Consider the following 13,762-nt stretch of genomic DNA (forward strand, 5'->3'; position numbering starts at 1 on the left):
TTTGGTTTTCAATCAAGAACCTATCTATCTCTAACTTTAATGCACTCAGTGACTGGGCCTCCACAGCCCTCTGGGGCAATGAGTCTGACAGAGTCACCACCCTCAGGCTGAAGAAATTCCTCCTCATCTCAGTCTAAAGGGCCCTCCCTTCACTCTGAGGGCATGTCCTTGAGTCTTAGTCTCTTCGGCTGATGGAAGCATCTTCACATCGATCCTATCCAGACCTCTGATCCCCCCCTCATCCTTCTAAACTCCACTGTGTACAGCGTCCTCACCCACTCCTCATATGACAAGCCCTTCATCCCCAGGATCACTCCTGTAAACCTTCTCTGGACCCCCTCCAAAGTCAGCATATCCTTCTTTAGATAACTGCTCGCGATATCCCAAATAAAAAGAGGGAGATAAAATAAAAATGAAAAGGAAGAAAGAGGGACTGCAATAAACACAATTCTGATGAAGACGACATATCGGACTGGAAATGATCATTCTCCACAGATGCTGCTAGACCTGCTGAGATTCTCTAGCATTCTCTCTTCATTTCCCATTTTTAGCGCCCACGGTACTTGGTTTTTATTTAAAGAGAGACCACATTTGGTTTGTGATGGTTACCCTTTAATGCCTTGAAGTCCAATTCTTCAAATATTGGCCACAGGTAACATGCGAAAGGCTGTCAAAGTGATGGTTCCTGCTGCTCCACTAAAGCCCTGGTGTTCAGGTGACAGACAGCGGAAGGCCACTCACAATCGTTTCAAAACACAAGGGTTGGAAAATGATAAAGGATGACTGACATGAAACCTTAACCCGGTCTCTCTCTCTCTCCAAAGACATTAGCTGCGTATTCCCAACATTTTTAGTTTTCCTTCTAGAAAAACACTTGACAATCCAGTATGGTCACAGACTCACCGAGCGGTGAATGTTGGTGAAGATATTGTTGATAAGGACATAATAAATCTACCAGTTCAACAGTTGGATATCAAAAACTCACCAGATACATTCTAACATTCAAAACAAAATAGAGTAACTATTCATTCACAGGGTGTTCATTGGAAAGATGGGCAGTTATTGCTAGTTATGTCAAGAACAGGAAGGCAGATTACTATCTAATTGGAGTCAGGTTAGGTAAAGGGGAAATACAATGAGATCTAGGTGTTCTTGTACATCAGTCAATGAAAACAAGCATGCACGTACAGCAGACAGTGAAGAAAGCTAATGGCATGCTGGCCTTCATAACAAGAGGAATTGAGTATAGGAGCAAAGAGGTCCTTCTGCAGCTGTACAGGGCCCTGGTGAGATGGTACCTGGAGTATTGTGTGCAATTTTGGTCTCCAAATTTGAGGAAGGACATTCTGGCTATTGAGGGAGTGCAGCGTAGATTCATGAGGTCAATTCCCGAAATGGCGGGACTATCATATGTTGAAAGATTGGAGCGACTGGGCTTGTATACCCTTGAGTTTAGAAGGACGAGAGGGGATCTGATTGAGACGTATAAGATTACTAAAGGATTGGACACGCTGGAGGCAGGAAGCATGTTTCCGCTAATGGATCCCGAACCAGAGGACACAGTTTAAAAATGAGGGGTAGGCCACTTAGAACAGAGTTGAGGAGAAACTTCTTCACCCAGAGAGTGGTGGGTGTACGGAATGCTCTGCCCCAGAAGGCTGTGGAGGCCAAGTGTCTGGATACTTTCAAGAAAGAGTTGGATAGAGCTCTTAAAGATAGTGAAATCAAGGGTTATGGGGATAAGGCAGGAACAGGATACTGATTGAGGATGATCAGCCATAATCATAATGAATGGTGGTGTTGGCTCGAAGGGCAGAATGGCCTACTCCTGCACCTATTGTCTATTGTCTACCTCTAATTGCTTTTGAACTGAGCAGCTCGCTTGACCTATTTGGGTTTCCCTGCTATAGGAAGGATTTTGTGAAACTTGAAAGGGTTCAGAAAAGATTTACAAGGATATTGCTAGAGCTAGAGACTTTGAGCTATTGGGAGAGGCTGGATAGGCTGGGGACGTTCCCACTGGGATCCATCCATCAGGGTTGAACCAGAAAAGGTGTCGCCCATCCAGCCCTTAGACCATGTTTCACCATTTAACCTAGTCTGTCATCCAACTCCCCACAGCTCATTCGCCACCCAGGCATTCCTCAATATATTTTATTCATAAAGTTCTATCAATCTCATATGTCAAAATAGCAACTGATCAATTGAAATATGATTGGAAGGAGAGACACGTTGCTAAGGTTTTTCGACTTGTTTTCATCAGGATAAATGCAAGAATGCCGCATTTCAAACGATTCTGGTCTCCCTGCGATAGGAAAGATGCTGTTAAACCTGAAAGGGTGCAGAAACGATTTACAAGGATGTTGCCAGGGTTGGACGGTTTGAGCTACAGGGAGAGGCTGAATGGGCTGGGGCTGTTTTCCCTGGAGCATCAGAGGATGAGGGCTGACCGTATAGAGGTTTATAAAATCATGAGGGGCATGGATAGGGTAAATAGACCAGGTCTTATCCCTGAGGTGGGGTAATCCAAAACTAGAGGGCGTACTTCTAAGGTGAGAAGGGAAAGATATAAAATGGACCTAATGGGCATTTTTTTTTCCACACAGAGGGTGGTATGTGTATGGAATGAGCTGCCAGATGAAGTGGTGGAGGCTGGTACAATTACAGCACTTTAAAAGGCATCAGGATGGGTGTATGAATAGGAAGGGTTTAGAGGGATATGGGTCAACTGTGGTAAATGGGACTAGATTAATTTAGGATATCTGGTCAGCATGCATGAGTTGGGCTGAAGAGTTTGTTTCCATGCTGTATGTACTTCAGAGTCAATCCCACTGCTTTAAATCTGGGGTCACATGGAGGTCAGACTAGGTAAGGACCACAGATTTCTTTCCCTCAAGGGCATTAGTGAATCCAGTGGGTTTTTACAATAGTTAGCAAATGGTTACATGGTCATCATTAGTTTTCATTCCAGATTTTTAACTGAATTCATCCTTCTTTGATGACAGGATTCAAACCCTGAACATTCCTAAGGTCCCTAGGAGTAGTCAGTCAGGAACAAGGCACTATTGCATTGCCTCCCGTGTGGAAATAAAAACAGAAATTGCTGGAGAAACTCAGTTGGTCTGGAGAGAGAGAGACAGTTAACATTACAAGTCCAGCACTCATTGCTGATTTCCAGCATCCATGTAATATAGCTTTTACAGAATAATATTGGAGGGGATTTAGAGCTGTTAACACACAATATTGGAACAGATGAATGAGAACTGATGGGTTTTTTGGAGCTGAACATACCAATTGCAGTCTGGATCCAGGTCAGCAGAATTTCCTTCAGTCAGGGCAATTTGGTTCCGATAAAACATTTGCATTCCTGTAGCCTGGGAGGAAATTCAAAGGGCAGTTAGAGAGGACTGCACCCATTCGTTTGTCAAAGAGATTATTCCAAATGCTAACAAGTCATCAGTTTTGCAGTTAACACGGCTTGCATTTATATAGTGCCTTTATCAGCCTCAGCGCATCCCAAAGCAGTTTGCAACCAGTGGGGTAGTTTCCAAAGTGAGGTCACTGTTGACTGGTAAGAAACACCGCAGCCAATTTGTGCACAGTAAGATTCCACAAACACCATCGCAATTATGATCAGAAAACTGACCATACCAGTGGCCAGAAACTGAACTGGACTCATTATATAAAAACAGTGGCTACAAGAGCAGGACAGAGGCTGGGAATCCTGCAGTTAGTAATTCACCTCCTGACTCCCCCAAAGCCTGTCCAGCATCTCGAAGGCAGAAGTCAGGGGTATGATGGAATACTCCCCACTTGTCTGGAAAAGTGCAACAACGTGCAAGAAGCTTGACACCATCCAGGACAAAGTAGCCCGCTTGATTGGAACCACATCCTCAAATATTCAGTGACTCCACTGCCAGTGCTCAGTAGCAACAGTGTGTGCTATCTGCAAGATGCAATGTACAAATTTGTCAAAAATCCTTAGACCTTCAAAACCACAACTACTTCCATGAGGGAGAGATTTTCAGGATTTTGACCCAGTGACATTTTCAGCTCAGGGTGGTGTGTGGTTTGGAGGGGAATTTGCAAGGGCAGCAGATACATGGAACACCACCTCCTGCAAATTCCCCTCCAAACCACACACCACCCTGAGCTGAAAATGTCACTGGGTCAAAATCCTGAAAATCTCTCCCTCATGACATTATGGGTTTACCTTTGGCATATGGACTGCCGCGATTCAAGATGGCAGCTCACCCCCACCTTCTCAAGGGGCAGCTAGGGATGGGCAATAAATGCTGGCCTAGCCAGTGACACCCACATCCCACAAATGAATAAAAAACATAATCTACTGCAATGATGTTGATTTAAGGATCAAATATTGGTTCATAATATTGCAAGCTCAAAGTGAGAGTCCTACCAACTGAGCAACAATCTAAAGGTATATCAGGAACAAAAGAATGACTAGAGTAAGATTAAAGCCAATCAAGGATAGTAGTGTGAAAATGAATATTTTTCATCAGTATTCACACAGGAAAAAGGCAATGTTGTTAAGGAGAACACTTTAGAAGGAGTAACAGGAATAAAGACGACTGGTAAGTTTCTTGGTAGTGTGGATGAGCAGAGAGATCTCAGTGTCCATGTACATAGACCCCTGAAAGTTGCCATCCACGCTGATAGGGCTGTTAAGAAGGCATATGGTGTGTTAGCTTTATTAGTAGAGGGATTGAGTATCGGAGCCAAGAGGTCATGTTGCAGCTGTACAAAACTCTGGTGCGGTCGCACTTGGAGTATTGCGTACAGTTCTGGTCACTGCATTATAGGAAGGATGTGGAAGCTTTGGAAAGGGTTCAGAGGAAATTTACCAGGATGTTGCCTGGTATGGAGGGAAGGTTTTATGAGGAAAGGCTGGGGGACTTGAGGTTTTCATTAGAGAGAGGAAAGTTGAGAGGTGACTTAATTGAGACACATAAAATAATCAGAGGGTTGGATAGGGTAGATAGTGAGAGCCTTTTTCCTTGGATGGTGATGGTGAGGAGACATAGCTTTAAATTGAGGGGTGATAGATACAGGACAGATGTCAGAGGTAGGAAGGATGTGGATATGGAATGTGGATGTGGAATGCCCTGCCACAACAGTTGTAGACTCGTCAAATTTCAGAGCATTTAGATGGTCATTGGATAAACATATGGACGAAAATGGAATAGTGTAGGTTAGATGGACTTCAAATTGGTTTCACCGGTCGGTGCAATATTGAGGGCAGAAGGGCCAGTACTGCGCTGTAATGTTCTACGTTCTATGTAACAGTTAACACCATGCAATAATATTACTGCACCTTACACATTATCTGAAGAGCACTTTAAACTGTACTACAAAACAAGATTTTAACATCCTTGGTCTGGTATCTGTGTTGTCCCAGGGTGTGGTGTATTGTATTAGTCATGACGCCTGTGCCCCCACCTCAGAGTTTGGAGGCTGTGGATTCAGGCATCACTGTCAAGACTCGAGCATTAAATCTTTTGTATAGCACCTTCAGAATCACTAATCCTGCTTTTCTGCATTTTCAACGGTAAATGGACAATATTTATCCCCCAGCCAACATCCCAAACAACTGAAACTACAAGGTTTAGGAGCAGATTTGGTCCGTCCAGGCTTCTCTACCGTTCAATGAGATCTGACAATCCTTGACTCTACTTTCCCGCATTTTCTCTTACTAATTATCACATGGCTGCCTGTGGGAACTTGTAAATTGGCTGTAGGGGTTTCCCATGTTACAACTCTTCTTTGGCTGAAAAAACATTCCAGGATATATAGTAGGCATGAAAAAGCATTATGTAATTGCCAGTCTTTCTGTCTTTTGGTTTAACTTCTTACAAGAACATAATTAACGAAAATTAAAGTTAGAGTTGCTGTCTCAGCATTTCCCGGGGTACAGACTCCCAAGAGTTCTCAGCGGCAGAGCGGGTACGTACTTGGCTCGGCTGGTTCTGCTCCAGGAGCTCAGCGGTCCGTTTTAACTCGTAAACTTGATGCTGCAGTTTTTGCCTCCGGCTTTTCTCAAGCTCTAACTCCTGCTTGCAAGCATCAAGTTCCACCCGGGCTAGAGGGGGACTCTCTGACTGAAAACATCGAGAAATTTCATATTATTTACATCCATCTGGGCTGAACCAGAAAAGGTGACACCTAGACTATGTTTCACCATTTAGCCCAATCTGTCATCCAACTCCCCACAGCTCATTCACCCCTTTACTCCGCAATATATTTTATTCACAAAGTTCTATCAATCTCATATTTCAAATTAGCAACTAATCAATTGAAATATGATTGGAAGGAGAGACACGTTGCTAAGGTTTCTCGACTTGCTTTCATCAGGATAAATGCAAGAATGCCGCATTTCAAACGATTCTGGTCTCCCTGCGATAGGAAGAATGTTGTGAAACTTGAGAAGGTTCAGAAAAGATTTACAAGGATGTTGCCAGGGTTGGACGGTTTGAGCTACAGGGAGAGGCTGAACAGGCTGGGGCTGCTTTCCTGCTGAGGGATGACCTTATAGAGGTTTATAAAATCATGAGGGGCATGGCCAGGGTGAATAGACAAAGTCTTTTCCCTGGGGTGGGTGAGTCTGAAACTAGAGGGCATAGGTTTAGGGTGAGAAGGGAAAGATATAAAAGGGGCAACTTTTCACACAGAGGGTGGTGCGTGTATGGAACGAGCTGCCGGGGAAGTGGTGGAGGCTGGTACAATTACAACATTTAAAAGGCAACTGAATGGGTACATGAATAGGAAGGTTTAGAGGGATATGGGCCAAATGCTGGCAAATGCAACTAGGTTAGTTTAGGATATCTGATCAGCATAGATAAGTTGGACCAACGGTCTGTTTCCATGCTGTACAGCTCTATTACTCTACATTAAGCCACAATTAAGAAAATAGTTGTGAACTTATGTGGCCTCACATTCATGTGTATGGTCAGACACACACATACATAGTCACACGTGCATACACCCACATATGTCCACACAGGCTGAGATAGCCTCATCCTTATAATGCTGAGTACTCACAGGGTCACATTGGTTATGAGATTTGTTCCAAGTTTTAATTTGGAATAACACAAGTCACCGGCGGCAGTACCTTGAATTTCTTCAATTCCGTTTCCACCTCAGTCTTTTCTTTTTCAAGTTCACATATCCTGTCACTGCGTAAAAATGAGAGGAACCGTAATGTCTTGGTTACCACCCTCTTCCACTGCTGGCTCACCCCAACCTCAATTCAACAGAGAAGCAGAGATGGAGGGACAGAGGAAGAAAGAGAGATGGAGGGAGAGAGGGAGAGAGAACGATGGAGGAAGAGAGGAAGAAAGAGAGAGGGAGAGAGTGAGGGAGGGAGAGAGAGAGGGAGATGGTGAGAGAGATAGAGACAGAGCGATGGAGGGAGATAGGAAGAAAGAGGGCTGGAGAGGGAGCAGGAGAGGGAGAGGGGAAGAGAGAGAGATAATTGCCCAGGGTGGACTTAAGGAACTTACTGGCTCTTCTGGAGTTCAGAGTGGAGGCTCTCCAGGTTACTGGAAACCTTCAGAGAACCTTGCAGTGCCTGAATGGAGAGAGACAAGTGATGAACCAGTGATCAGGTAAAACAGAACATTCTCAGAACCGGTGATGGTTTGGATGCGAGACACTTACAGAGTCACTGGCGATATCTCGCTGGAGCTGGAGGAGATGAATGATCCGCTCACTCTCCTCTTGCTGCTTTTTAAGCTGCACCTTTTCTGCTGTCATCCTAAAACCAGGAGAGGGAGAATATCAGTCACTGCCAGACTTATATCCATGAACCGACTAATAACAGCAGCAAAGACCCCACTGACTGTCACATTGGGTCCCAAAGTGCACCCACTAGTGAGGCTCTCCTCATTTGCGCTCAGTATGAGTAAAGTAGATCGCTGCCTCTCATACCTCCTCTTCCCAAAATTAACAGCCACAGCTACCTGGGCCCTAAACTCCATAAATCACTTTACTTTCTGAATGACGCTGCTGAAATCCTGTTTAGCTTTTGGCCATCTGTCTGAATTTTATTATTTTTTGTATTCATTCACAGTTATCGCTGACTAGGCCACCATTTATTGCCCATCCCTAATTACCCAGAGGGCAGTTAAAAGTCAACCACATTGCTGTGGGTCTGGAGTCACATGTAGGCCAGACCAGGTAAGGATGGAAGATTTCCTTCCCTAAAGGACATTAGTGAACCAGATGGATGCTCCTCCCAACAATAGTTTCATGGTCATCTTTAGACTTTCCAGATCATTAATGAGTGAGTATGTGGGACTTGTTACAATTTCACAGGGTCACGGTGAATAGCATAGATGGTTTTACAGGGAAACGAGACAGACGCATGAGGGGGGGGAAAGGATAGATCAGATATTTTCTACAAGTTGAGCAGAAATTCCTGAATTTTATCCCATCATAACCCAAATTGAGGCTTAAAAACAGTTGTGACCCTACAACGGGCAACAGCAGGGTGAGGAAGAACATATTGTCATAGACCAGACCAGATCCCCTCAAAATATTTTAAGAAGGTAGCCTAGACACTAACGCTTTCTTATTTTTAAAGGAAAATGTAAAGTGCTGTGTTCCAGATGCAATACAACTAGTCAAACTACTCAATGTTAAGCAAAACACAATTTATTTAAACACTAGCATTACAATACAAATGACAATAACTTAACTCAACTGGACAACTTAACAGAACAATAGATATAGTACCTATTATTAATTAACTGTTCCAATACAGTAACATCCCATTAATACACCCCTTAGCAAAAAGGAAAATTCAGACACAGATTCTGACATGCAGTACTCCCATCCAGGAGGAACAGAAAATTCAGAGAGAGCAGCAGCCAGGGCACACTCACTGAAGCTTCCAACTCTGTTGAGACCTTAATAGCTTCTGCTTAAAGCTAAACCAAAAAAAACAGAACTCTTGATTGGTGAGAGTTGGCCACGCCCATTCCAGCTGCTTAAATAAACCCCAATGCCTCCCAAGCTGTTTACTCCAGCAGTTCAGGTAGACTGGTTGGCGTTCGGCCCTACGACCACACTTCAAAGAAAAAAATCAAGACAAAATAACTTTTGAACATCACAGCATCGTCGCAATATCTTGATAGCAGCAGGAGTGGTGCTTGGGGGATAGGGAAGGTGGATATTGCAAGTTCAGCTTCAGAGTTTGCAACCTCAAAAGTTGAGCTCGTGGTCTGACCCTCCCACTTTGGGAAGTCGTGGGTTAGAGGAGATAGGGTGGGAGAAGGCTAGTGGGGAGCTTAAGCACATTTACGCCTGGATACAGCAGGCTGTATCTTAGACAGGACCTTAAATTATTACAATTACTGTGCATTTGACATTTTAATAATGGTTTAAAAATAGGTGATTACAGATTAACCTCGTCTGATAAATCAATGTGATGCAGTATGACTCACAAAGTCTTATGGGCATGGTGAAATGTCCATGAGTGACACAAACATGCATGTGCAGATACATGAACATACAGACATGCGCACACATACACAAACACACACCCACACAAACACATGCATAGAAATACGTACACACATACACAGACACAAACACACACACACAAACACAGACACAGATATACATGTGCACACATAAACGCGTTCACACACACAGAATCACACAGACACAAACACACACACACACAGACACTTACAGACAGACACAGACAAACACACACACAATTTATACCTGGTTAAAGTGGCCCTCAGCTCAAACAACTCCTCCAGATCAGCTGCAAAGCTCTCACAATCTCCCGGTGAATCGGCCTGTGGGGTGGGGAGGTGGGGAGAGGGAAGGAGCCAGCAGAAAGACAGCGATCAGTCTAACAAAGCACCACATGGCTGCTTCTGATTACTTCAAAACCGAAAACGTTCGGGGCAAAGCGAGTGAACTGACACTGGCCTGGTAACCCTCAATGCCAGTACATCAAGAGTAGGTGAGTCAGAGCTCCCAGCCTGGGAACTTGTAAAATGGAAATAAAATCATATAACATAGGAGCAGAAGGTAGGCCATTCAGCCCATCGAGTCTACTCCACCATTCAACGAGGTCATGGCTGATCTGATAACCCTTGATTTGACTCCCAATGCTTTTTTTTTTAACTCATTTGTAGGCTGGGTGTCGCTGGCTGGGCCCAGCATTTATTGCCCATCCCTAGTTGCCCTTGAGAAGGTGGGGGTGAGCTGCTTTCTTGAACCGCTGCAGTCCACCTGCTGTGAGTTAACCCATAATGCCCTTAGGGAGGAGTTTCAGGACTGTGACCCAGTGACACTGAAGAAACCACAAAATATTTCCAAGTCAGGATGGTGAGTGGCTCGGAGGGGAACTTGAAAGGGGTGGTGATCCCATGTGTCTGCTGCCCTTGTCCTTCCGGGTGGAAGTGGCCGTGGGTTTGGAAGGTGTTGTCTGAGGATCTGTGGTGAATTCCTGCAGTGTGTCTTGCAGATGGGACGCAGCGCTGCTCCTGAGCGTCGGTGGTGGAGGGAGTGGATGTTTGTGGATGTGGTGTCAATCAAGTGGGAGCTGCTTTGTCCTGGATGGTGTCAAGCTTCCTGTGTGTATTTGGAGCTGCCCCCATCCAGGCAAGTGAGGAGTATTCCATCACACTCCGGTCCTTTGCCTTGTAGATGGTGGACAGGCTTTTGGGGGAGGGGGGGAGGGGGTCACGAGGTGAGTTACTCTCCGCAAGATTCATAATCTCATGGCCTTCACATGGGGTACAACAGTTAGCAGTACAACGGGTTTTCGTTATTGTTCCCTCTCACCCAGGCCAACCTTGAAAATAAGAGCTCCAGACCTTCTCATTCTTTTGCGAATTCTTCCCAATGACCAATCGGAGCTCTTTCTCCTTGGCGTTCAGAGCTGTCGAGGCTTCTTGCCATTTTGCCTTCCAGTATTGAGCGATCTGATGCTGCTCCAGAGTCACAGCAGTCAGCTCTTCAGCCTTCTGCTGCAACTCAACCTCCAGGCGCCCCCTGTCTTCCTTCAGTTCAGCTTCCGAGGCCCTGAGGAACACAAGGACTGGGCGTAAATCAGAGAGAATTAGCATTGAGTACAGAGAACATGTGAGAGAGAGAGTGACAGCGAGAGTGGGAGAGAGATAGAGAGAGTGCATGACCATGAGAGAGCCCTAGAATGCTTGAGAGATCCCGAGAGAGCGCGAGAGCACGTGAGAGAGCCCGAGAGAGCACAAGAGCAAGAGAGCGCGAGAGAGAGAGTTAGAGGGATAGAGTGAGAGCAAAAGAGTGAGACCAATAAGGTGTGTGAGAGAGAGAGAGAGAGAGAGAGAGAGCACGAGAGGCGGGTGAACAACTATTAACAGACCGTATGACAGAAAAGAGACATAGATGACCACGGGGCATCTCAAAGTGCTGAGCAGTCGATGAAGCACTTTACTATTACAACACAAGAGATAGGGCAGCAAGCTCCCACAAACAACAATGTGATAATGACCAGATTCGGCTGTTTCCTGGTGAGGTTGTTTGGAAGATAAATACTGGACAGAAACCCCCCTTGCTCCTCTTGTTCAGAAAGGGATCCTTTATGCCCACCCAAGCAAGCAGATGAACACGTTACTCATGAGTTCCTTTTAAGTAGGTTCCCTCAGATTAGACCTGGTCAATTAGTTATTTTTAACCTTCAAACCTCCAAGCTGACAGCCGTTGTTTATAAACCACGATTTCCTTGTAAGATTGTGACTGATCGCTGTCTCGACTCCATTTCCCCACCTTACCACTCAATACATCAACAAGAACTGTTTCATCTCAGCCTCTGAATTTTCTATTTCTTCAACATATAAGCCTTGAGGAGCGCGAGTTCCAAATTTCCCACCACTTTGTACGAAAATGTACCACGTATTTCCACTCCTAAAGAGCCCAGCTCCGAGAGATGGGTTAAGTGCTGAAGTGTCACCTTCTCCACCAGAGAAGATACTCTCTCAGTATCTCCCTCATTGAATCCTTTCAACATTTTCCAATTTCTTTAAGTCAAGGGGAAACAAATTATGTTTATGCAGCCTCTCTTTGTAATTCAATATTGTGAACCCCGGCATATTTCCCGTGAATGTAGGCTACGCCTTGTCTGAGGCCAATCTGTCCATCCTTAGGTACAGTGTGTTTAAGACCATGGAACATCAGAACAGAATTAGGCCATTCAGCCCATCCAATCTGTTCTGCCATTCAATCATGGTTGACATGTTTCTCAAACCCATTCTCCTGCTGTCCTCCCACAAACCATGAACCCCTGACTATTCAGGAACCTATCAATTTCTTGAAGACACTCAGTGACTTGGCCTCCACAGACCTCTGTGACAATGAGCTCCACAGATTCACCTCCCTCCTGCTGAAGAGGTTCCTCCTCATCTCAGTCTAAAGGGTCATCCCTTCTCTCTGAAGCTGTGCCCCCGTGTTCTAGTCTCGCTGGTTGGTGGAAACATCTTCTGCCAAAAAGCCAAGGTAAACTGAAACTCAAAATGTCATTAAAGTCACTTGCGTGATAAATGGGAACCCAGGATGCTCGTCTGGAAAAAGTCCAATGATGCTCAAACACAATATTCAACTGTCAACAGATGGGGTGATGGAAAAGCACAGTAGGTCAGACAGCATCTGAGGAGCAAGAAGATCAACATTTCAGGCTGAAACCTTTTATCAGGATTAATGAAAGGTTTCAACCCGAAACGTTGACTTTCCTGTTCCTCGGATGCTCTCTGACCCTGCTGTGCTTTCCAGCTCCACATCTATTGACTCGGACTTCCAGCATCTGCAGTCCCCCACTGTCTCCAAGTCACAATATTCAACTGTGTCCCTTGCAGAATTCCAAATTTTCCCTTCTACAATCCTACAAACAAGTTCATTCCATTGGTTGATCACTCAATCTGTAAAGCCCTGGCACCGACATTAAGGAGCAAGAAGGTAAATGCTATGTTGGCCTTCACAGCGAATGGATTCGAGTAGCGGAGCAGGGATGTCTCACTGGATCTAGAATACAGTGTACAGTTTCAATCTCCTTATCAGAGGAAGGATGGTCTGACTATGGAGGGAGCAAAACAAAGGTTTACCAGACTGATTCCTGGGAATAGCAGGACTGACGTATGAGGACTTAGAATTATATTCATTGACATTTAGAAGAATGAGGGGAATCTCATAGAAACCTATAAAATTCTAACAGGACTGGGCAACATTAACACAGGAAGGATTTTCTCAATAACTGGGGAGCATCAAACCAGGGATCACAGTTAGAGGGTATAGGGTAGACCATTTAGGATTGAGATTATGAGAAATCCCAGAGAGTGGGGAATTCTCTGCCACAGAAAGTAGTTGAGGCCAAAACAATGAATGTTTTCCAGAAAGAGTTAAGGTATAGTCCTCATGGCTAAAGGGGTCAAAGGGTATGGAGAGAAAGCAGGAACAGGGGACTGAGTTGGATGATCAGCCGTGATCACATTGAATGTCGAACAGGCTTGTAGGGGTGAATGGCCTATTCTTTCCCCTATTTTCAATGTTTCTATATTTCTAACCCCATGGAGTCGCATGGTGGCTCAGTGGTTAGCACTGCTGCCTCACTGCAACAGGGACCCAGGTTCGATTCTACCCTCGGGTGACTGTCTGTGTGGGTTTGCACATTCTCCCAGTGTCTGCGTGGGTTTCCTATGGGTGCTCTGGTTTCCTCCCACAGTCCTAAGATGTGCAGGTTAGGTGAATTGGCCAT

At 44.9% G+C, this 13,762-nt stretch overlaps 1 protein-coding gene across 2 annotated transcripts in view; it reads right to left on the reverse strand.

Annotated features, from left to right (window-relative positions):
- The window catches only part of LOC122542484 (restin homolog), a 117,924-nt gene that overhangs the window by 60,529 nt on the left and 43,633 nt on the right, over positions 1-13,762 (reverse strand). For both annotated transcript variants that reach the window (XM_043680251.1, XM_043680250.1), the window contains exons 11-17: positions 10,854-11,061; positions 9,748-9,824; positions 7,675-7,771; positions 7,518-7,585; positions 7,127-7,190; positions 5,970-6,116; positions 3,292-3,374 (exon numbers count right to left, since the gene is read on the reverse strand). In XM_043680251.1, the coding sequence (XP_043536186.1) occupies positions 3,292-3,374; positions 5,970-6,116; positions 7,127-7,190; positions 7,518-7,585; positions 7,675-7,771; positions 9,748-9,824; positions 10,854-11,061 (744 nt within the window). The remainder of the gene's footprint in view (positions 1-3,291; positions 3,375-5,969; positions 6,117-7,126; positions 7,191-7,517; positions 7,586-7,674; positions 7,772-9,747; positions 9,825-10,853; positions 11,062-13,762) is intronic.

This window comes from Chiloscyllium plagiosum, chromosome 40 (genome assembly GCF_004010195.1).
Source record: "Chiloscyllium plagiosum isolate BGI_BamShark_2017 chromosome 40, ASM401019v2, whole genome shotgun sequence".
NCBI classification, from domain to species: Eukaryota; Metazoa; Chordata; class Chondrichthyes; order Orectolobiformes; family Hemiscylliidae; genus Chiloscyllium; species Chiloscyllium plagiosum.